Raw genomic sequence first — 24,588 nt, 5'->3', positions numbered from 1 at the left:
GTGGAAACCTACAATTCTAGGGTCGACCAGATCCCGGGAGCGCCTCCGATATTGAAAGGCTTGGATTCCAAGAAGCTTTTACAAAAACCTTTCCCTCCGAGTGCGGCTCTAAAGCCGATCTCTAAAAAGTTCCGCATGCGCGAGATTCCTAAGTACAACGGAACGACAGACCCAAACGAACATGTCACTTCATACACATGCACCATCAAAGGAAACGACTTGGAGGATGATGAGATCGAGTCTGTCTTGCTGAAGAAATTCGGAGAAACCTTGTCAAAGGGAGCCATGATATGGTATCACAACTTACCCCCTAATTCTATTGACTCATTTGCTATGCTTGCAGACTCTTTTGTGAAAGCACACGCTGGCGCTATCAAGGTCGAAACCAGGAAATCGGACTTCTTCAAAGTAAGGCAAAAGGATAATGAGATGCTCAGAGAGTTCGTATCTCGATTTCAAATGGAATGGATGGACCTGCCACCGGTCGCTTATGACTGGGCCGTTCAAGCTTTTACCCAAGGACTCAATGTTCAAAGTTCGGTGGCTTCACAGCAATTGAAGAAAAATCTAATAGAGTATTCGACTGTCACTTGGGCTAATGTGCATAACCGATATCAATCGAAGATCAGAGTCGAAGATGATCAACTGGGGGCTCCTTCCGGGTCCATTTATCCTATTAGAGACGCTAACAGAGTCGAGAGAGATATTGTTCGTGAACCAAGGTCGAACAGGGATCGATACCAGTCGTACAATGAGGATCGAAGAAGCAATGGGTCCGGACGGAGTTCTATACGAAATGAGAGGAGAAACGACCGAGGCTAGAGCAACCAGGGACTCATAAGCAAGAATGGTTTCGACAGGCCTATCGGACCCAAAGAAGCACCGAGGTTGTCAGAACATAACTTTAACGTAGATGTTGCTTCTATAGTATCGACTATCGGACGCATCAAAGATACCAAATGGCCTCGACCTCTGCAATCCGACCCAGCCCAAAGGGACCCGAACCAAATGTACAAGTATCATGGCACTCATGGCCATAGAACAGAAAATTGCCGACAATTGAGGGAGGAGGTAGCCCGGTTATTCAACAAGGGGCATCTTCGAGAATTATTGAGCGACCGAGCCAAGAATCATTTCAGAAATAGGGACTCCAATAAACAAACCGAGCAAGAAGAACCTCAACACGCCATCCACATAATCATCAGAGGGGTCGATGTCCCTCAAGGTCCGATGTTAAAATGCACCACATTATCCATCACGAGGGAGAAGCGGACTCGAGATTACATACCAGAAGGAACTTTGTCTTTCAGTGACGAGGATGCATACAGTCCCACAATGATGCACTGGTAATATCTATACTCATGAATAAATCTCGGGAAGTCAAATGCCCGAAATGGTTAGCAAACGCAGTAGTTGTCCCTAAAAAGGGAACAAACTGAGAATGTGTGTGGATTATACAGATTTAAATAAGGCATGTCCCAATGACTCTTCCCCTTTTCCTAACATCAATTGCATGATCGATGCCACGGCTGGCCACGAGATCCTCAGTTTTCTCGATGCCTACTCCGGGTACAACCAAATACGAATGAACCCAAATGATCAGGAAAAGACCTCTTTCATCACTAAGTATGGCACATACTGATATAACGTAATGTCATTTGGACTAAAAAATGCCGGTGCCACTTACTAACGTCTAGTAAACCGGATGTTCGAAGAACAAATAGGAAAATCCATGGAAGGTTACATTGACGATATGTGAGTTAAGTCCCTACGAGCATAGGACCATTTAAAGCATTTGCAGGAAACCTTCAGTATATTGAAGAAGTACATCAGGAAGCTGAATCCGGAAAAATGTGCATTCGGAGTCGGATCAGGTAAATTTCTTGGGTTCATGGTATCCAACCGAGGAATCGAGATCAACCCCGACAAGATCAAAGCTATCGAGGATATCACGATAGTGGACAACGTAAAGGCCGTGCAAAGACTAATCGGGCGCATTACCGCCCCGGGGCGATTCATCTCGAGGTCCTCCGATAAGAGCCGCCAATTTTTCTCATTACTGAAGAAGAAAAAAAGCTTCACATGGACCCCGAATGCCAATGGTCCTTGGAAGAACTTAAGTGATATCTATCGAGCCCACCACTTCTTCACACACCGAGGGCAGACGAACAACTATACTTGTATTTGGCAGTATCGAAAATAGTGGTAAGTGGAGTCCTAGTTCGGGAAGAACAAGGTACGGAGTTTCCAATTTATTATGTTAGCAGGACCTTAGGTGAGGTCGAAACTAGATATCCTCACCTAGAAAAATTGGCGCTCGCTTTGCTAAGCACGTGCAGGAAACTGAAACCGTATTTTCAATGCCATCCGTATATGTGTTGTAACAACTTACCCATTACGAAATATAATGCATAAGCCCAAACTGTCGGGACGATTGGCCAAATGGGCCGTTGAAATCATCGGGTACGATATTGAATATTGACCCTGGACAGCCATTAAGTCTCAAATTTTGGCAGATTTCGTGGTCGATTTTACGCCGGCCCTAATACACGAAGTTGAAAGAGAGTTGTTGGTAAACTCGGGGACGTCTTCGGGAATCTGGACCCTCTTTACGGACGGTGCCTCGAACGCAAAGGGGTACGAACTTGGCATCGTACTGAAGCCACCCACAGGCAATATAGTTAGACAATCCATTAGAACTATGAAATTGACTAACAACGAGTCCGAATATGAAGCCATGATTGCAGGTCTCAAACTGGCCAAAAGCTTAGGGGCGGAGGTAATCGAAGCTAAGTATGACTCCCTCCTTATAGTGAACCAAGTTAATGGTGTCACACCTCCTTTTTCACTACACCCCCGTAAGGGTATAAGGGAGTTTTTCCAATTTAAGTGACAATCGAAACAGGATTATTTATTTAAAATTCAGAGTCGCCACTTGGGATAATTAATGGTGTCCCAAGTCACCGGTTTAGAATCCCGAATCGAGGAAGGATTTGACTCTATTTATGTCTGCGAACACAGAAATCCGGGTAAGGAATTCTGTTAACCCGGGAGAAGGTGTTAGGCACTCCCGAGTTCCGTGGTTCTAGCACGGTCGCTTAGATCATACTTGGCTTATTAAATTGTTTAATTACTAATTTTAGAACCTATGCATTTTTCGCTTTTAATTAAAAAAAATTATCTTGAAACGGGTTACGCGTACGTATACCCATTTGTTTGGCGCGTCAAAATCGTGTAACGCGAACGTGTCCACCATTAATAACGCTTTATTATTATTAAGAAATTTTGGCCAAAGTTGCACGAACGCATACTCTGGTTTTATTTTTTAAAAATCGTAATTATGTTACGCGAACGTATACACAATCACAATGGTGTTTTAAACGGTCCTAAAGTCTTTTCTACGAATATTAATCATTTTCAATATCTAGGTTGTGAAATTAATACGAGGGCCATAAACTATTTATTATCTATTATGGCTCGCCTCCATAGTAAAGGGCTTGCTAGCTAAACAACTTAAAGGGCTGGTCTATTCCTAGATGAAACTGAATGTCAAAGTGTGAATTTAAATGGCCCGAGGTTTTCAATTTTGTTTGTCATTTGGGCCAGGCCTGACGTGAGGCCCAACAATTTACCAAACCCAAAGGCTGTGAAGAGTGAATCTCCACAACAACTTTCAATGAGCCCATAGAGGAAGCCCAACATAACAATCACGTGCAACCGGCATAAACGGGTTTCATGCGTCGAACCCAGACTACAGCAGAAGACATCCAAACGTTCTAAAAAAAAACTGTAAACATTGCAGATCAAAAACTTGGTATTGAGTAATTATAAATTAACCTACAATTGCTAGGTGTTAAAGCCATGGTTCGAAATCAACTCGAAACACGTTCCCGGCCACTTCAAGTTAACCATATGCATATGACATTCACTTACACACCAGAGACTAAAAATCATGGGAAACCTTAATTAGAGAATCATAATTCATGTCACCACCTACTTGAATTTATCAACCATACACTAAGTATAACCTCAAACCTAATTTAAATAAAACATTAACTACCTGATGCATACATCCATCATACTTTCGTAAACAACACCAGACCACCATATCTAAACAAGTCACAGAACTCTACTAATACCTCCACACTAACATTTTATCTTTAGCCTCTTTAACATCAATCCAACCATGAATTCATTCCCAAGCATGATTACAGATGCTATTTGGAACTAACAAATTTAAACACATTAGACTTGATTGAGCTTAAGCGCAATATGCCAACAGTCCTCAAGCAAATACAGAACGTAATAATCTAGTTAATTACACAGTGATTCATGTGATAGAGAGCATATGTATCATGAAGAACTATAGATGAGACAAGGGGATCTGTAGTCATGCTTTTCAGCTTTTATTTTATTTTCAAATTGAGAATTACACCTGTAGAATTTAGAAGAGTACCTGGACTTCGAGAACAAAAATAGAAAAAAAAAAAAAGGAGAATCAGCAACAGAGCAGCAGGTAATCAACAGCAGAAGCCAACCAGATTCAACAAAAAAAAACCCAGGAAATCAACTCAAACCCCAATGAAAGATTAACCCTCAACTAGCTTGAATCAAAGCTTTTAACAACCGAACATCAATCCATTTTGAATATCAGAATAGGAATTTTGTTTTTTTTAGAAGTAAAAAATATCACTGAAGCTTTCAATGGAACAGTAGAAATCCTTCCCGTTTTTGTATTCTCTGTATTTTTTGGCTCTTAAAATCTCTTCCCAGTCTGCCTTGCAAGGCAAGAATAAGATGCCTTTATAGGCAAGGCAATAGGTCAACCAAAGAGAGATCAGATTTGCCTAATAGCCCTTTTTGAATTTTTCTTTTTGCCACTTAGTCCTTAGTTAACAATCTGAAACTCATTTTAAGCCCCCCACCCAGCTTCCTAGAAGCTTCTAAATCTGTTATCAAAAAAAATTCCCTCCCCAATTACCTAAATTGCCCCCCAAATGTCCCTTAATTACTCTGCTAGGCCCTCATGTTCACTCTTAGCAATAAACTTGGGTTTGGGCTGCCTAGCCCATAACCACAGCATCCAAATTAGACCACAACCAGCCCAGAACATTCAAACAACTTCAAATCATCAATTAACAACCAACACAGAAGTAATCTGGACTTGAATGATTTTAACAATTAACCCTAAGTCTATGCTATTAACCAATTGAACATCAACGACCCTAAACAAACTAAAACTATTCCAAATAAAAAGAAACGGGAACGAAGTAACAAAAAAATGAGAGAAAAAAAAATAAAAAAACAGAATCGAAAGAAAAGAGAGGGGAGTACCGATTTGACCGGACTTGAATCAACGAATTGAAACAACTCGTCGAACGAGGCAATCAACGAAACTCGACCAGTTAATGGCATCTTGGTCGGAAACTGGTGACTCTCGAACGAACCAAAACTAACATTAACCAATTGTTCTTGGCCAGAATAATTGTTTAATGCAAGTCTTGACTCCAATCGAGGATGAGTATCAAGAAACCAACTCGGGTTGGGGCAACCTAGGGCTTTTCCTCACATTCAGATCTGAAATCGACAAGAGTAGGTGGGGATTTTGTGGGAACTAATGGAAGTTTAATGTTCAGGGGGGGTATGAGGAGTGGATGGTGAGAATTTGGTGAGGTTTTGGATCTTTGCCGCCTGTGGCAATGGTGGGTGAAGGCTTTAGAGGAGGGGGAGATGAAGACGATAAGAGAGACGGGAGATTGAATTGGTTCTATCTCTGAAGGGGAATTTGGACAGTCTTATGAGAAATGGGGGAAAGTGTGAGAGCCATTGGATGAGCTAGATTGAAGGGCTCAGATCTATTTTAGATTTGGAACTCCAAACGACGCCGTTTGGGAGATTGACTCCTGGACCGGATTTAACAGGTCTTTGGGCCAGGTTTGATCGGGTTTCTGGAGGAAAAACGACTTGGGCTGGGCAAAATTGAAAGATTGGCCCAGATCTGATGCAAAGCTATTTCCCTCTCTTTTCATTTTTCTAATTCCTTTTGTTTTCTTTTTTTTTCTTTTTTCTTTTTCAAAAATTGAACCTGAAATCCTAAATTAAATTATAAAATCAAATTAACTTAACAAAAATACTAATTAAACCTAAATAATAATTATCACAATTACTTAAAAACAAATTAAAAGAAGAACTACTCAAAAATAAAAGTTAAAATCAAAAGGTGCAAATTAAACTATTTTTTGTGATTTTCCCCTTTTTATAAAATAACTTAATTACTAATTAATTCCTACAAATGCAAAGTTAAATCCTAAATGCAAAATGCAACATATTTTGTATTTTTCATCAATTAAACAAAAATAAAAATGCACAGACAAATGCAAACAATTAACAAAACAAATGCCACAAAAATTGACAAAATTGCAACTAATGGAAAAAAAAATTATTTTGTTTTGAATTTATGGGAGTAATTCATATAGGGCAAAAATCACGTGCTCACAGCTGCCCCTCTTTGCTCGGAAACACGAAGAGTTTTCGTGCAAAGATAAAGTGAGCGGATACGAGCGATTTTTGCCCGTTTGAATACTCCGTGGGAAGCATTTTTGAAAGATTTGACCGCACCCTGCTTCCGAGGTTGCCTACATATCCTTGGCTAAAAAGGAATCAGGTCAATGTAGTTCAGGAATGTTTGGTAGCTGAGACTACCATGAAGCTGTGATTTCACTGTTGCTGCTACTGCTACTGTTTACTGAACCCCTTATTACACCATGTCAAAATAAAAGAAGCTAGACTATGATCTATGAATTACAAAAAACCTATCTATATCCTCAAACTTGATTCTGCAGCTCTTGTTGCCATGCTGACTTGTATTCTCCTAGTGAAATTCCTCTGTTGTCGACTTGAATTGTAATCTGATATGTTTTCCCTTTCTTCAGGTGGATGCCTGACTGCCAAAACTTGATATGTATTTTGAGATGCTTTCCCTTTCTCCAGGTGGACGCCTGACTGCTGAACTTGAACTGGATTTTAAGATGCTTTTCCTTTTTCCAGGTGGACTCCTGATTGCTGAACTTGAATTATATTCCCGTGCTCTCCAGGTGGGCTCCTGACTGCTGAATTTTAATTGTATTCCCGTGCTCTCCAGGTGAGCTCCTGACTGCTAAACTTGAAATGTATTCCTATGCTCTCCAGGCGGGCTCCTGACTGCTAAACTTGAAATGTATTCCCATGCTCTCCAGGCGGGCTCCTGATGGCTAAACTTGAAATGTATTCCCATGCTCTCCATGCGGGCTCCTGATGGCTAAACTTGAAATGTATTCCCATGCTCTCCAGGCGGGCTCCTGATTTCTAACTTGAAATGTATTCCCATGCTCTCCAGGCGGGCTCCTGACTGTTGAACTTGAATGTATTCCCATGCTCTCCAGGCGGGCTCATGATTGCTAAACTTGAAATGTATTCCAATGCTATCCAGGCGGGCTCCTGACTGCTAAACTTGAAATGTATTCCCATGCTCTCCAGGCGGGCTCCTGATTTCTAAACTTGAAATGTATTCCCATGCTCTCCAGGTGGGCTCCTGACTGTTAAACTTGAAATGTATTCCCATGCTCTCCAGGCGGGCTCCTGATTGCTAAACTTGAAATGTATTCCCATGCTCTCCAGGCGGGCTCCTGATTGCAAAACTTGAAATGTATTCCCTTGCTCTCCAGGTGGGCGCCTGATTGCTGAAACTTGAACTGTATTCCCTTGCTATCCAGGTGGGCGCCTGATTGCTGAAACTTGAATTGCTTCTCCCTGTTCTCCAAGCGGGTACCTGATTTCAACAAAAATAGACAAAACAAAGAAAAATTTCTGCCCCAGTTTGGTAGCTGGGCACATAGATGAGTGTTAAACTGAATCATTTTACCAAAAATATTACTAAGAATTTGAAAGCTAGGTCCTATTATCCAGGGGGTCCTGACAACTCTTAATTAAACGACAATTTTAAATCTAAGTTATATCTTCTAAAGGTGTGACTTTCGCTAAATCTTGTTATCTAAGAGGGTCTTAAACTACTCCCCATTATCCAGGAGGGTCCTGACAATTCCTAATTAAACAACAATTTTGAAACTAAGTTATATCTTCTAAAGGTATTATTTTCGCTACATCTTGTTATCTAACAACAATCTTAAAGCTAGGTCCCATTATTCAGGAGGGTCCTAAAAACTCCTAATTGAATCCTATCTTAAACATGTAAACTTTGAAGCCAACTTATATTCCTTTATGCTAAACTATGCTATTCATGATTGTTTTGAAATTTAACTAAGTCCTATTTTTCAGGAGGGTCCTGAAAATTTACGGTCATACCTGTTTGGTGCTTGCCTTTCCTTACGGTGGGTTTCTCCGAAACAAACGAGATTTTCTGCCCCTGTTTCAAATCAAAGAAAAATTATGTCAGTTTAAAACATGGTGGTTGGTTTGTGGCCTTGAACTTTGAGGGCGATTGCTCCTTCACTTCCCATGATAACTGATTTCCACTCGAAGACCTTGCTTGTTCATTGACTCACCACTTTCTCTGTCACCCTTATCACAGAAAATACCTCTTCTCCGTTCAAAACCCAATACCCTCTATTTGTTACATTGCTCATGAACCGACATCTACCAAACCTTTGTGTTTCACATGATCCCCAAAGCATATTGATTGTTACCAACTTCAGTGCGCATGTTGCTCTTTCCTGATTTAAACCACTGGCCTTGGCCTTGAGGTCTATTGCTCCATCGCTTGCCATGATAACTTTTGATTTCTGCTTGGAATATCTTGCTTGTCACTGGTCTACCACTTCCTTTGTCACCCTAAACACAAAAAATACCTCTTATCCGTCAAACCCAATACCTTCTATCTGTTGCATTGCTCCTGAACTTGACATTTACCAACCTTTGTATCTCACATGAACCCTAAAGCACGACACTTGTCACCCCCTCATTGTGTATGCTGTTCTTTCTTGACTTAAACCCCTGGTCCTGTCCTTGAGGTCTACGGCTCCCTCATTTGCCATGATAACTTTGATTTCTGCTTGGAAGACCTTGCTTGTCACTGGTTAACCAACTTTTGTCAATCTTGCCACAGAAAATGCCTTTGATCCATTCACCTAACACCCTTCATCTGTTGCATTGTTCATGAATTGATAGGTACCAAACCTTTATATTTCACAAGGATCCCTAAGCATGTTGATTGTTACCAGCTCAGTGCGCTTGTTGTTCTTTCCTGACTTATGCCACTTTGATGTGCTAGCCAGATCCTGTTTTGTGCAATTGGAAAGCTGGTGGCAAATTTTGAAGTCATTTCTCACTTGTTTTGACCAAACAGACTCAGGAAGAGGAGGTAAACCAGACAAAAGGAACAGAGTAGAGGACAATTGGAAGAGATGATCCCTAACAAGAAAACTACAAAGTAGAAACCTATCGGATGTGGATACCAACTCTAATGACCATGACATGCACCTGCGGCCTATTCTGTTAAGAAAATCTGATGTTCAGCTCTTGTTGTACCTTTTTGACGTGAAATTGGGCTTCAATGCTCCGCTTATCCAATCTGATTCACAATCCTTATTCGACTTGTAGTGCCCGAAGGGTTTTCACCATCAAGCCTCTCTCATTTTGGTCTTTCTCTCAACTCACCGTCGCCTCAAGGTGCCCGTGAAGGTTTTCACCAGTAAGACTCTCTCATTTTGATTTCTCTCAACTCCTGTCACCTAACGGTGCCCGTGAGGGTTTTCACCAATAAGACTCTCTCATTTTCATTTCTCTCAGCTTTCATCGCCTTGCGGTACCCATGAGGGCTTTCATCAGTAAGACTCTCTCATTTTTCATTTCCCTTGTTTGGACCGGGGTGTTGCCCCTGATATGATTCATCTCTACTTGCTTGCCTTGGAATATCTCGAAGACTGACCGGAAGGTCTTTATCTGGACCGTAATGTGGGCTTTTGGATGGGGTTAGAAAGAAAGGGTATCAAATGCTCAAAAAAATTCAAATGGGTTCAAAATTACAACTTTCGGAATCAGATTTCTTACAACAATCACAACTTCTGCCCCAGTTTCTTTGCTTGGGGACTTTTGGATTTTTACTTTGATGGGACCGAACCGTGAGGCTGCCTACGTATCCTTAAAGGAATCAGGTCGAACGTAGTTCATGTCATAGAAATTACTTTGTTGTTGTGTTCTTTTCTTTCTTTTTCCTTCCCCCTTTTCTTCTTTTCTTTTCTTTCTTCTTTTTCTCTTTTTGTTGTTTCGTTGTTTTGTTGTTGTTTTTTTTCTTTTCTTCTCTTTTTCTTTTTTCTTCTTTTTTTTTCTTTTCCCTTTCCTCTTCTTTTCTTCTCTCTCTTTTCATTCTTTTTTTTTTCTTTACTTATCTTTCACGCTTGCGTTTCTGATCTTTGCTACTGATTCCGAAAGAGGGGTATGAAAGAAAATAAATAAGGCTCAAAGGGGTAAAGAAGGATAAAGTGTTTAGATAGCAGAACAAAATGCCTTCGTCATTCCAATCTCCAAAACATGCCAAGTGCAAACTACACAATTAAACAAACCAAGGAAAACATTTGTAACATCTTTTGATTGTACTAGACTTGATAACCATATCCACACATTCGCCTTCTACATCTGTTAACTACAAAGCACCATTGGATAACACCCTCATTCTCATTACCACGAACGGACCCTGCCAATTTGGGCAAACTTGCCTTTAGCTTCAATTTGATGCGGCATGATGCATTTCAATAGGGCTCCTTTACGTTTTATCTGCCCCAGTTTCACACAATTCGGGCTTGAAGTGAACTCAAAATGCCTTCACTTATTTTCCTCAAATGTCCCTGCATCTTCAAAATTGTTTGATTGCTTCATGACTAAACTGACTTTTAAAACCAGGCTGAGAATTATGCGTGCATGTCATGTCACTAGAGTCAACAGGAAAAGGACTATAAAAGGAAAAGAGAACTAAACAAAAATGACTAGAAATAACAGAAAATAGAAAATTGCATTAGACAGATGGTGAAAGGGTTGAACAACAAAACAAAAAAACTAAACTGGGGTTACAAACCTAGAACAAACCTAGACAACACTAAACAGGCTACTATGACTAAACAAACTAGGCAAAATAATAGGATAGAAGGGTTTGAGTCACAAGACAATATCCAGATTACAACCCTGAAATAACCCAGACAATAGAAATGATAACAAAATAAACCACCAAAACTCCTCCCTGGCTAACCAAGAAAAGAGCGTCTTTCCAATCATCAAACTCAACATCTTAGCCACTGACTTTTGCATCAACAATACTAGGACCTTCACAATTTTTCATCACATTGTTCTTAACAAATTGCTTTTGGTTTCCCTTTTCCTGCTTGTTCTTAGGATCAACCTCTGATAGCGCTGAAAGCTTCGTAGCACGTAGACCTCCGAGGATCTCAGAAGAATTCTCATATTCCTTTTCAAAATAAATCACACCCACCACATGCGTCTCATTATGCACAGGCGATGGACTTTGGCTAGTGTCTGCTGCATCTGGATTTTGCACGACAATGTCGCCTGCGTCAATAAGCTTTTGAATCGCATTCTTCAGATACCACCACTTCTCTATGTCATGCCCCAGGGCATCTGAGCAATATGCGCACCTTTGAGAAAAATCAAACTTCTTTGGAAGAGGGTTTGGCATTTTTATCTGAATCGGCTTTAACATATCCAATTTCCTTAGCCTCTGGAACAGACTGGCATATGACTCTCGCAATTGAGTGAAGGTTTTCTTCTTCTGCAACCTCTCGTTCTTAAATGCTTGATTGGGCCGGAAACCGGATCCAGGGGGTTTTCGGTAGGCTCGTGGGGGTAGATAGGCATTTTGTGGAGCTGGGTACTGGGAAAGTGATGTATAACTTTGGGAGTTCTGTGGAGAGAAGTGGCATTGGGGAGGATCATCTGGTGCGCAAGGATATCCACGGGGACGATGTCGAGGCTGGAAGTGTTGATCAGGAAAGCCCATCGGATCATCTTTTCTATTTCTCTTTTTTCCACCCAAGCTTACTTGGATGTTCTGAATGTCTTTCGAACAACTCATGATTTTTCCTGACTTGATTCCCTCTTCTACTAACTCCCCCATTTTTAACACATCATTGAAAGGCTTTCCCAAGGCCGGGATCAAATGGCTGAAGTAGGTGGGCCCCTGGGCTTGTAGGAAAAGCTTAACCATTTCTTCTTCACCAATCGGGGTACTGACTCGAGCAGCCTGCTCCCTCCATCTGAGCCCAAACTCCCTAAAGCTTTCCTCCGGCTTCTTTTCCATTTTAGATAGGGAGGAGCGGTCTGGGGTAACGCCTGATTTGTATTGAAAGTATCGAACAAAATCTTGAGCCATGTCACCCAATGTAGGCCACTTACCGACATCTTGACGATTATGCCATGCCAATGCTGCCCCAGTCAAGCTCTTACTGAAATAGGCCATCAACAAGTCATATTCCTCTCCAACGCTTCTCATTTCACTGCAATAGACCCTCAGGTGGGCTACCAGATCTCCACACCCATCATACAAGTTAAATTTTGGCACCTTTAACCTCGCGGGCAGGCGAACGTCCGGGGACAGAGACAGTTCTTTATAAGCCATGCTACCCTGGTCTCCCCTTTCTTGCTTGTTTTTCAAGGATTGTTCTATGCCTTTCAGCCTCCTGGGTATCCCATCTTTCCCTTCTCTTCCTGTGAACCTTTCATTTTCAACATGAGGCTCATCCCGCGGGCCCTATTTGTATGAGTAGGGAGCCTTGTGGGCAACCTCTGAGGGGTAATATTGGGCATCATGAGCTTGGAGATAAGCGGGTGGATCTGGAGAGTATGGAGGATCATCTGGCATTGTGCCTGGAGCTTGGGTAAGGGTGGCATCTAGGAAGCTATGTGGTGGCGGGGGTGGTGCCTTCCCAGTCATCCAAAGCCTGATACATGTCCGCCATGTGTTGTCTCAACATCTTTACCTCTTCAATCAACCCATTGTCCTGTTCAACTAACTGCTTTCGGTCCCCGGTATCAACCAACTCAGTTCTGTTGTTGCCTGCCATTGCCTTTGGACTTTATGTTGTGGAGAGGAGTTACTACTTCGGGAACCACAAACCAACCACCTTTTTGTACTGAATTGTCAACAACAAACTTGTTAGTGATTAGAGCTTAACAGACAGGCAATCGCACATTTGGGGAATGAATGCACCTAAGCAGTTAACCGTTTCTATTATGCATTTGATCGATTGCTTGCGTCATCTCGGCTTTCCTTATTTCCATTTGCAACTTTCCCTTTCTCTTTTTTCCTTCTTTTTTTTTCTATTCATTCTTTCCTTTGCCCTCTCTTTGTTTTTATTCTCTCACTTTTCTCTCTTATTTTTCCATTGTTTCCTCCTCACGGTTTCTTATTTTCTCTCTTTTCCTTTTATTTTGCTCTTATTTTTCCTCTCTTTTTCCTTGCCTTTTTTTTATCACTCTTTTTTTTCTTTCTTTTGGTTATGGTCGAATCCTATGGAGATTGCCTACGTATCATGACCCTGCATGAATCAGACCGAGCGTAGTTCTGGGGGATAAAAATAAATAATAAAACATTTTGGGATTTTCAAATTTTCATAAAAATATTTTGATTACAACGACTCATCCTACCGAATTTTACCATAAAAACCAACAGACTCAAAAAGGAGACTAACAGGAGAAAAATCAAGACTCATTTTGACTCAATAAGTTATCCCTATTTTTTCAAAATTTTTGTAAAAATATCCGGCTTTGCCAATACGGCCTGTCAGCACTTCGAGGAGGAAGATTTTAAGGCTGTGTTCGCTAACCGGCCAAAACCTTAAAAAATGACCAAAGGCGGCTGTTCTTGCAAAAACAGCCTTCCGGCGCCCTTTTGGGGACATTCGGCTATTTTTGACAAGAATGGCATCACCTTACTTATTTACAATAAAAATAAAAGTTTTGTACTTTTGGGCTAGTTTTGCAAAAGAGAAGTTGGACCCGATGAGGGTTGTCTACGTATCCCACGCCCTGTGAGAATCAAACTGGCGTAGTTCGGGCAAATAAAACAAAACCAACTATACAAATTTCATTTTTCCCAAAAATTCGGCAGAGTTTCAGTACCATTTGGACATTGGTTTTTCAAAACAGGTGATCAACTCACTTAACCCTCACACTTCTATTCTCCTTTCCTAACTTTCTCCCATTATTCAAAAGCCGGTTAGCATGCAAATCCAAAGCAAATAAACGCACAAATAGCAAGTAAGATGCATCAGGATGGTCTTTTCATTTCTGGTACACCTGTCCTAGACGGACCCAACCCCTGTGTTGAGTCCCCTAAGTCAAATGCACATGATGCAAACAAACGTTCCTACTAGGGATCCGGCATAAAGCTTTGTTTTTCTAGGTTTAAATCCTGGGGTTTTGGTCTAGACTTGGGGTACCCGAGCGGACAACTGGGCCGAGGAGGGGGCGACGTACCGGGAGCACTAAAGTCTGCTCGGCCTTGTCGCTTGCCCAGCCTCGCTCTATTTGGTATAATTGCTACAGAAAAAGCGGGCTACGCGAACGTATGCACCATTTTTAGAAGACTCAGAGGGGTGGCGTAAGAAGATAATTATATACAATTCAACAATATTAAAGCGGTAAACAGATAGCGTTTAGCACAAAGGTTCACAAAAATACAATAATATCAACAATAAATAAGCCAAGTAAAAATCATATTAACAAGCTCTAATTCTTGAACCCTGAACCAGAAGTTCTGGGTTCTTGTCCCCAACAGAGTCGCCAGAGCTGTCACACCTCCTTTTTCACTACACCCCCGTAAGGGTATAAGGGAGTTTTTCCAATTTAAGTGACAATCGAAACGGGATTATTTATTTAAAATTCAGAGTCGCCACTTGGAATAATTAATGGTGTCCCAAGTCACCGGTTTAGAATCCCGAATCGAGGAAGGATTTGACTCTGTTTATGTCTGCGAACACAGAAATCCAGGTAAGGAATTCTGTTAACCCGGGAGAAGGTGTTAGGCACTCCCGAGTTCTGTGGTTCTAGCACGGTCGCTTAGATCATACTTGGCTTATTAAATTATTTAATTACTGATTTTAGAACCTATGGATTTTTCGCTTTTAATTAAAAAAAATTATCTTGAAACGTGTTACGCGTACGTATACCCATTTGTTTGGCGCGTCAAAATAGTGTCACGCGAACGTGTCCACCATTAATAACGCTTTATTATTATTAAGAAATTTTGTCCAAAGTTGCGCGAACGCATACTCTGGTTTTGTTTTTTAAAAATCGTAATTATGTTACGTGAACGTATACACAATCACAATGGTATTTTAAACAGCCCTAAAGTCTTTTCTCTGAATATTAATCATTTTTAATATCTAGGTTGTGAAATTAATACGAGGGCCATAAACTATTTATTATCTATTATGGCTCGCCTCCATAGTAAAGGGCTTGCTAGCTAAACAACTTAAAGGGCTGGTCTATTCCTAGATGAAACTGAATCTCAAAGTGTGAATTTAAATGGCCCGAGGTTTTCAATTTTGTTTGTCATTTGGGCCAGGCCTGACGTGAGGCCCAACAATTTACCAAACCCAAAGGCTGTGAAGAGTGAATCTCCACAGCAACTTTCAATGAGCCCATAGAGGAAGCCCAACATAACAATCACGTGCAACCGACATCAACGGGTTTCATGCGTCAAACCCAGACTACAGCAGAAGACATCCAAACGTTCTTTAAAAAAATGTAAACATTGCAGAAATTTGAACTTCACTCAAATCGTCCGATTGAGTTTTTACACATCCATCTGGAGATTATTCTTTTGGACAATTTCTATTAATCAATTTTTTTGATAAGGTTCCTGCTCTGGAGATTATTCTTTTGGATCATTCATCATCAAGATTCAAGAATCCCAAGGCTTTGACAGCAAGAAGAATTAACTACAAGAGAATTGTGAAATTGACAAATCGTCGAAACTTTCCTATACACGGGTTTGGGAGCAGCAGCATTCAGCGAATTTGGAAGTCCAGACATCCCCGACTGTGATCCAGGTTCCATCTTTCTTAAATTGTATTGGCACACGTATATTTACTGTTGCCTTGCCAGCAATTTTGATTGGATTGATTGCTTTTTATCTTCTCTACTAGTATTTTAAGATTAAAGTTTCATCTATTCATTTTAATTCTGCGTTTCCATAGGGATAGTTTCGTAGACGTGGTTGTTATTGGTTCTTAGTAGTAGTGTTTACCTAATACCTTTTGCTTATAGTGGCGGTAGTGAACGATGTGAAAGTAAGGTCATGTCCTCGGGTGGGGCTGGGGGTGGGGTCCAGGGGTGGGAAGGGGGGTAAGAAAGCCTCTAGACTAAGAGTTGGGTCTTGGAACATTGGGACGTTGACAGGGAAGTCTATAGAGTTAGGTAAGATTTTTCAGAAGAGGAAGATCAACATAGCGTGTGTTCAGGATACTAGATGGAAGGGCACTAGCGCACGAGATGTAGACGGGTATAAACTACGGTACTCAGGGAGCGCTGGGGGTAAAAATGGGGTTGGTATTTTAGTTGACAGGGACCTCAGGTTAGGAGGGTAAATGATAGGTTGATAAGTATTAAGCTGGTAGTTGGTGGGTTTACTGTAAATGTGATTAGTGCATATGCTCCTCAGGTAGGTTTGGACCAGGAGGTCAAGAAGCACTTCTGGGAGGATTTGAACGAGATGGTGCGTACTATCCCGCACACAGAGAAGTTATTCATTGGTGGAGATTTCAATGGTCATATTGGGGCTAGTGCTAGGGGTTATGATGATGTACATGGCGGGTACGATTTTGGGGATAGAAATGAGGGAGGTAATTCTCTGTTGGATTTTGCTAGAGCTTTTGACTTGGTTATAGCTTACTCGAGTTTTCCGAAGAGGGAAGAGCACCTGGTCACTTTTCGGAGTTCAATGGGCAAGACCCAGATTGATTATCTTCTCTGCAGGAAAGGCGATAAAGTTCTGTGCACTGACTGCAAGGTCATCCCAAGTGAGCACCTCATGACTCTTCATAGGCTCCTAGTTATGGACCTGGAGATCAAGAGGAGTAGGAGGAATAGGGCGGGGTACAGGGAACCTAAGATCAAGTGGGGTAACTTGACCAAGGACAAATCTCAGGAGTTAGGGGAGAAGTTGTTGGCGATGAGGGCCTGGATGAGTAGAGGGGACGCATCTAGTATGTGGTTTACGACCGCGAATTGCATTAGGGTAGCTGCTAGAGAGGTCTTAGGGGTCACGAAGGGCTCTTCTGGGGGTCATAAAGGGGACTGGTGGTGGAATGGAGAGGTTCAAGGTAAAGTGGAAGCTAAGAAAGCTGCTTATTTGAAGCTAGTGGAGAGTACAAACGAGGAGGAAAAAAAGACTTATGGGGAGTGTTACAGAAAGGCAAAGAAAGAGGCGAAGTTAGCGGTTACGACGGCTAAGAACGCGGCGTTTGCTCGTTTGTACGAGGAGCTCGAGGGCAAAGGCGGGGACAAGAGGTTGTACCGGTTGGCCAAGGTGAGGGAGAGGAAATCCCGCGACTTAGACCAAGTCAAGTGCATCAAGGATGAGCATGGCAAAGTGTTGATAGATGAGGCACTTATTAGGAGAAGATGGCAGTCATACTTCCATAAACTGTTGAATGAGGAGGGGGATAGACACATTGTGCTGGGAGAGTTGGAGCACTCTGAGAGTCGGCGGGATTTTGGGTATTGTAGGCGGATTACGGTAGAGGAGGTGGAAGGGGCGATGCGTAAGATGTCCAGGGGCAGAGCGACGGGGCCAGACGAAATTCCGGTAGAATTCTGGAAAAGCGCGGGGCGGGCAGGTTTGGAGTGGCTCACTCGGCTATTTAATGTTATTTTTAAGACAAAGAAGATTCCCGAAGAATGGAGGTGGAGTACGATGGTTCCGCTTTACAAGAACAAGGGTGATATCCAAAATTGCAACAACTATAGGGGTATCAAATTGTTGAGTCACACTATGAAGGTTTGGGAGAGGGTGGTGGAGGCCAGGGTGAGGAGGTGCGTGTCTATTTCCGAGAATCAGTTTGGATTCATGCCGGAGCGTTCGACTATGGAAGCGATTCATCTAGTAAGGAGATTAGTGGAGCAGTACAGGGAGAGGAAGAAGGATTTGCATATGGTATTTATTGACCTTGAGAAAGCATACAATAAAGTACCAAGGGAGGTCCTATGGAGGTGTTTGGAGGTTAGTGGCATGCCTGTAGCGTACATTAGGGTGATTAAGGATATGTATGATGATGCTACGACTCGGGTGAGGACTGTGGGGGGTGACTCGGAGCATTTCCCTGTGGTGATGGGGTTGCACCAGGGATCGGCTCTTAGCCCATTTTTATTTTCCTTGGTGATGGATGTACTATCGCGACACATCCAAGGGGAGGTGCCTTGGTGCATGCTATTTGCTGATGATATAGTGTTGATTGACGAGACGCGTAGCGGAGTTAACGCGAGGTTGGAGGTTTGGAGACAGACCTTGGAGTCTAAAGGTTTCAAACTGAGTAGAACCAAGACAAAATACTTGGAGTGCAAATTCAGTGACGGGACCCATGATGCAGATGTAGAGGTTAAGCTTGATGCTCAAGTTATCCCCAAGAGAGCGAGTTTTAAGTATCTCGGGTCTATTATCCAGGGTAACGGGGAGATTGACGAAGATGTCGCACATCGCATCGGATCGGGATGGATTAAGTGGAGGCTCGTTTCTAGTGTTTTGTGTGCTAGGAATGTGCCGCTAAGACTTAAGGGTAAGTTTTATCGAGCGGTGGTTCGATCGGCTATGCTGTATGGGGCTGAGTGTTGGCCAGTCAAGAACTCCCACCTGCAGAAGATGAGAGTAGCAGAGATGAGGATGTTAAGATGGATGTGTGGGTGTACCAGGAGAGATAGGATTAAGAATGAAGCTATCCGAGACAGAGTGGGAGTAGCCTCTGTGGAGGACAAGATGCGAGAGTCGAGGCTGAGATGGTTCGGACATGTTAAGAGAAGAAGCATTGATGCTCCTGTCAGGAGGTGTGAGAGGTTGGCTATGGAGAGTTTGAGAAGAGGTCGAGGTAGGCCTAAGAAGTACTGGGGAGAGGTGATTAGACACGACATGGTGGTGCTTCAGCTCACTGAGGACATGACCCTTGATAGGAGGGCGTGGAGGTCGAGAATTAAGGTAGAAGGTTAGTAGGTAGTTTATAGTTGTTCACTGATAGTCTTAGTAGCATGCATTGTCATATTCTTAGATTTTTATTACGTTATGTGGTTGTGTTTGCCTCAGGTATTGTATTCCCTGCTGCTATTATTTGGTACTACTTATCCTCCCCCCCTTCTTCGTTTCTCTTCCTTCCTTACTTTCCACTTCTTCTTCTTGTCCTTCCTAAGCCGAGGGTCTATTGGAAACAGCCTCTCTACCTGCATTAGGTAGGGGTAAGGTCTGCGTACAGATTACCCTTCCCAGACCCCACCTGTTGGGATCAAACTGGGTTTGTTGTTGTATTGCAGATCAAAAAACTAGGTATTGAGTAATTATTAAAATTAAACCTACAATTGCTAGGTGTTAAAGCCATGGTTGAAATCAACTGAAACACGTTCCCGGGCCACTTCAAGTTAACCATATGCATATGACATTCACTTACACACCAGAGACTAAAAATCATGGGGAACCTTAATTAGAGAATCATAATTCATGTCACCACTTACTTGAATTTATCAACCATACACTAAGTATAACCTCAAGCCTAATTTAAACAAAACATTCCTGATGCATACATCCATCATACTTTCGTAAACAACACCAGACCACCATATCTAAATAAGTCACAGAACTCTACTAATACCTTCACACTAACATTTTATCCTCAGCCTCTTTAACATCAATCCAACCATGAATTCATTCCCAAGCATGATTACAGATGCTATTTGGAACTAACACATTTAAACACATTAGACTTGACTGAGCTTAAGTGCAATATGCCAACAGTCTTCAAGCAAATACAGAACGTAATAATCTAGTTACACAGTGATTCATGTGATAGAGAGCATATGTATTATGAAGAACTATAGATGAGACAAGGGGATCTGTAGTCATGCTTTTCAGCTTTTATTTTATTTTCAAACTGAGAATTACACCTGTAGAATTTAGAAGAGTACCTGGACTTCGAGAACAAAAATAGAAAAAAAAGGAGAATCAGCAACAGAGCAGCAGGTAATCAACAGCAGAAGCCAACCAGATTCAACAAAAAAACCCCAGGAAATCAACTCAAACCCCAATGAAATATTAACCCTCAACCAGCTTGAATCAAAGCTTTTCACAACCGAACATCAATCCATTTTGAATATCACAATAGGAATTTTGTTTTTTTTAGAAGTAAAAAAAAAAATCACTGAAGCTTTCAATGGAACAGTAGAAATCCTTCCCTTTTTTGTATTCTCTGTAGTTTTTGGCTCTTAAAATCTCTTCCCAGTCTGCCTTGCAAGGCAAGAATAAGATGCCTTTATAGGCAAGGCAATAGGGCAACCAAAGAGAGATCAGATTTGCCTAATAGCCCTTTTTGAATTTTTGTTTTTGCCACTTAGTCCTTAGTTAAAAATCTGAAACTCAATTTAAGCCCCCCCGCCCAGCTTCCTAGTAGCTTCTAAATCTGTTATCAAAATATTCCCCTCCCCAATTACCTAAACTGCCCCCCAAATGTCCCTTAATTACTCTACCAGGCCCTCATGCTCACTCTTAGCAATAAACTTGGGTTTGGGCTGCCTAGCCCATAACCACAGCATCTAAATTAGACCAAAACTAGTCCAGAACATTCAAACAACTTCAAATCATCAATTAACAACCAACACAGAAGTAATCCGGACTTGAATGATTTTAACAATTAACCCTAAGTCTATAATATTAACCAATTGAACATCAACGACCCTAAACAAACTAAAACTATTCCAAATAAAAAGAAACGGGAACGAAGTAACAAAAAAATGAGATAAAAAAAATTAAAAAAACAGAATCGAAAGAAAAGAGAGGGGAGTGCCGATTTGACCGGACTTGAATCAACGAATTGAAACAACTCGCCGAACGAGGCAATCAACGAAACTCGACCAGTTAATGGCGTCTTGGTCGGAAACTGGTGACTCTCGAACGAACCAAAACTAACATTAACCAATTGTTCTTGGCCAGAACAATTGTTTAATACAAGTCTTGACTCCAATCGAGGATGAATATCAAGAAACCAACTCGGGTTGGGGCAACCTAGGGCTTTTCCTCACATTCAGATCTGAAATCGACAAGAGTAGGTGGGGATTTTGTGGGAACTAATGGAAGTTTAATGTTCAGGTGGGTATGAGGAGTGGATGGTGAGAATTTGGTGAGGTTTTGGAGCTTTACCGCCTGTGGCAATGGTGGGTGAAGGTTTTAGAGGAGGGGGAGATGAAGACGATGAGAGAGACGGGAGATTGAATTGGTTCTGTCTCTGAAGGGGAATTTGGACAGTCTTATGAGAAATGGGGGAAAGTGTGAGAGCCGTTGGATGAGCTAGATTGAAGGGCTCGGATTTATTTTAGATTTGGAACTCCAAACGACGCCATTTGGGAGATTGACTCCTGGACAGGATTTAACAGGTCTTTGGGCCAGGTTTGATCGGGTTTCTGGAGGAAAAACGACTTGGGCTGGGCAAAATTGAAAGATTGGCCCAGATCTGATGCAAAGCTATTTCCCTCTCTTTTTATTTTTCTAATTCCTTTTGTTTTCTTTTTTTTTTCTTTTTTCTTTTTCAAAAATTGAACCTGAAATCCTAAATTAAATTATTAAACCAAATTAACTTAACATAAATACTAATTAAACCTAAATAATAATTATCACAATTACTTAAAAACAAATTAAAAGAAAACTACTCAAAAATAAAAGTTAAAATCAAAAGGTGNAAATTAAACTATTTTTTGTGATTTTCCCCTTTTTATAAAATAACTTAATTACTAATTAATTCCTACAAATGCAAAGTTAAATCCTAAATGCAAAATGCAACATATTTTTTGTATTTTTCATCAATTAAATAAAAATAAAAATGCACAGACAAATGCAAACAATTAACAAAAATGCCACAAAAATTCACAAAATTGCAACTAATGGAAAAAAGAATATTTTGTTTTGAATTTATGGGAGTAATTCATATAGGGCAAAAATCACGTGCTCACAAATGGAACATTCGAAGTCAGAGAAGAACGAATGTAAAGGTACCTAGATAAGTTGCAGGTAACATTACATCGATTCAAAGAGTGGACTTTGCAGCACATACCTCGAGATCAAAATAGTGAGGTCGATGCCCTTGCAAACTTAGGGTCGTCGGTTGAAGACGACGAGCTCAACTCGGGGGCAGTCGTACAACTCATGAGATCAGTAGTGGAAAAAGGACATGCCGAAATAAACTCCACAAGATTAACTTGGAATTGGAGAAATAAATATGTAGAGTATTTGAAGACCGGGAAACTTCCCTCAGATCCAAAAGAATCGAGGGCCCTACGCATAAAGGCAACCCGAATCAGCTTGTTCGAGGGCGGAACCTTGTTCAAAAGAATGTTTGATGGCCCGCTAGCAATATATCTAGGACCGGAAGATACCGAGTATGTTCTGAGGGAAGTCCACGAGGTCACCTGCAGAAATCATTCAGGCACCAAATCATTGGTTCGAAAGGTAATCAGAGTCGGCTATTACTGGATCGACATGGAAAAAGATGCGAAGGAGTTCGTATGAAAATGTGACGAATGCCAAAGACATGCTCCGATGATTCACCAACCTGGGGAATGCTGCATTCGGTCTTGTCGCCATGGCCATTCATGAAGTGGAGAATGGACATCGTCGACTCTCTTCCATGGGCACCGGGTAAGGCTCAATTTTTCTTATTTATAACTGATTATTTTTCTAAGTGGGTCAAAGCACATGCATACGAAAAGGTCAAGGAGAAGGAATTCATGGACTTCATTTGGGACCACATCATATGTCGGTTCGGAATGCCAACCGTAATCGTATGTGACAACGGGAAACAATTTATCGGTATCAAAATGAGCAAGTTTCTCGAAGATCATAAGATCAAAAGAATCTTATCGACACCTTATCACCCTAGTGGGAACGGACAAGCCGAATCGACCAACAATACCATACTCCAAAATCTTAAGAAAAGGTTGACCGACGTCAAAGGAAAATGGAAGGAAATCCTACCCGAAGTCTTATGGGCATATCGTACAACCTCGAAGTCCAGTATCGGGGCCACTCCGTTCTCGTTGGTTTACGGTGCCGAATCTTTAATACCAGTCGAAGTCGGAGAGCCAAGTATCAGATTCTGATATACAACAAAGGAATCAAATGACAAGGCCATGAATACGAGCTTGGGACTGTTGGATGAAAGGCGCGAAGCCGCCCTTGTTCAGTTAGTTGCCCAAAAGCAACGGATCGAGAGATATTACAATAGAAGGGACAACCTTCGATACTTTAACGTCGGGGACTTAGTACTAAGGAAGGTCACACTGAACACCCGGAATGCGAACGAAGGGAAGTTGGGTCCGAACTGGGAAGGACCGTACCAAATTCTCGAGGTCACCGGGAAAGGATCCTATAAGCTCGGAATGATGAACGGAGAACAACTACCGAGCAATTCGAATGTAACTCACCTAAAGCGATACTACTGCTAAGGTACGACCCCATTCATTTTCTTTTATTTATATTTCGAACTAACACTTGCAGGTGACCGACAAGGAGCCGTACAAAGTCTTAGGTCTAAAAGCACGCATTGCACTCTTTTTCCCTTGAACCGGTTTTGTCCCTAATGGGTTTTCCGGCAAGGTTTTTAACGAGGAAACAGTGGATTGTGCTAACTTAGAATGGAAGACCGATCATGAATTGGTGTTAAGGATTTGATCAACAGTATCTGAGGCTTCTCTTTATAATCAACCTCGAATACTGGGGGCATTACCTTCGAATATCGACTTTAGCAAGGAAATTACTTCGTGATGGAAAGGTCTCAATAGGTAGGATTTATTGTAAGGGCCAAACGGTCAAACGAACCGTGTCCGCATAGATTGCTCGAGCCTCAGCGTAAAGCATGTACGCATGTATACTGTTTTACACAAGAATAAAGAGAAGTATCTTCCTTGCAATCATCTTGTCTTTTAAAAATTTCTTATTTACATTCCTTAAGGAATTTCCTGCTTCCGATCCCCTAAAGGTAACGAGCCTAAGGGCCACCTTAACCTGAGATTGAACAATCACTCTCTCACTCGGGGATTACCGTCCGAAAACAAACTCGAACGGTTCAAGCTATTAGACATCAGGGGAATAAGACCTATTAGGCAACCCTCGAATTTTAAAGGCCACAACCATCCCCACTCGGGGACTATTATTTTAGGCAAGCCTGGATAACTCGGGAAAGCGAGCCCACTGGGCAACACCCGAACTAAAATGCTAAGGCCACATTAACACGGCTCGGAGACGTTCGAAACCCGCAATAAAAACATGGCCTTCAAAAAGAAAATTTTCATAACCGGTTCTAAAGGCTACCATCGGCGAACTACAATCTCAGCTACTTA

The 24,588-nt window shown here is 41.6% G+C and overlaps 1 protein-coding gene across 1 annotated transcript; it reads left to right on the top strand.

Moving 5' to 3' along the window:
* Positions 1-459: 459 nt before the first annotated feature.
* LOC109214878 lies at positions 460-21,692 on the top strand. Its single transcript, XM_019378841.1, has 4 exons — positions 460-817; positions 929-1,071; positions 16,571-17,843; positions 21,574-21,692. Exons 1-4 carry the CDS (start codon positions 460-462, stop codon positions 21,690-21,692), a joined length of 1,893 nt encoding a protein of 630 aa, XP_019234386.1.
* Positions 21,693-24,588: the final 2,896 nt, after the last annotated feature.

Source organism: Nicotiana attenuata, unplaced genomic scaffold, assembly GCF_001879085.1.
Source record: "Nicotiana attenuata strain UT unplaced genomic scaffold, NIATTr2, whole genome shotgun sequence".
Lineage (NCBI taxonomy): Eukaryota > Viridiplantae > Streptophyta > Magnoliopsida > Solanales > Solanaceae > Nicotiana > Nicotiana attenuata.
Note: the sequence above shows the minus strand (reverse complement) of the source record. Positions and strands in the feature narration are given on the sequence as shown.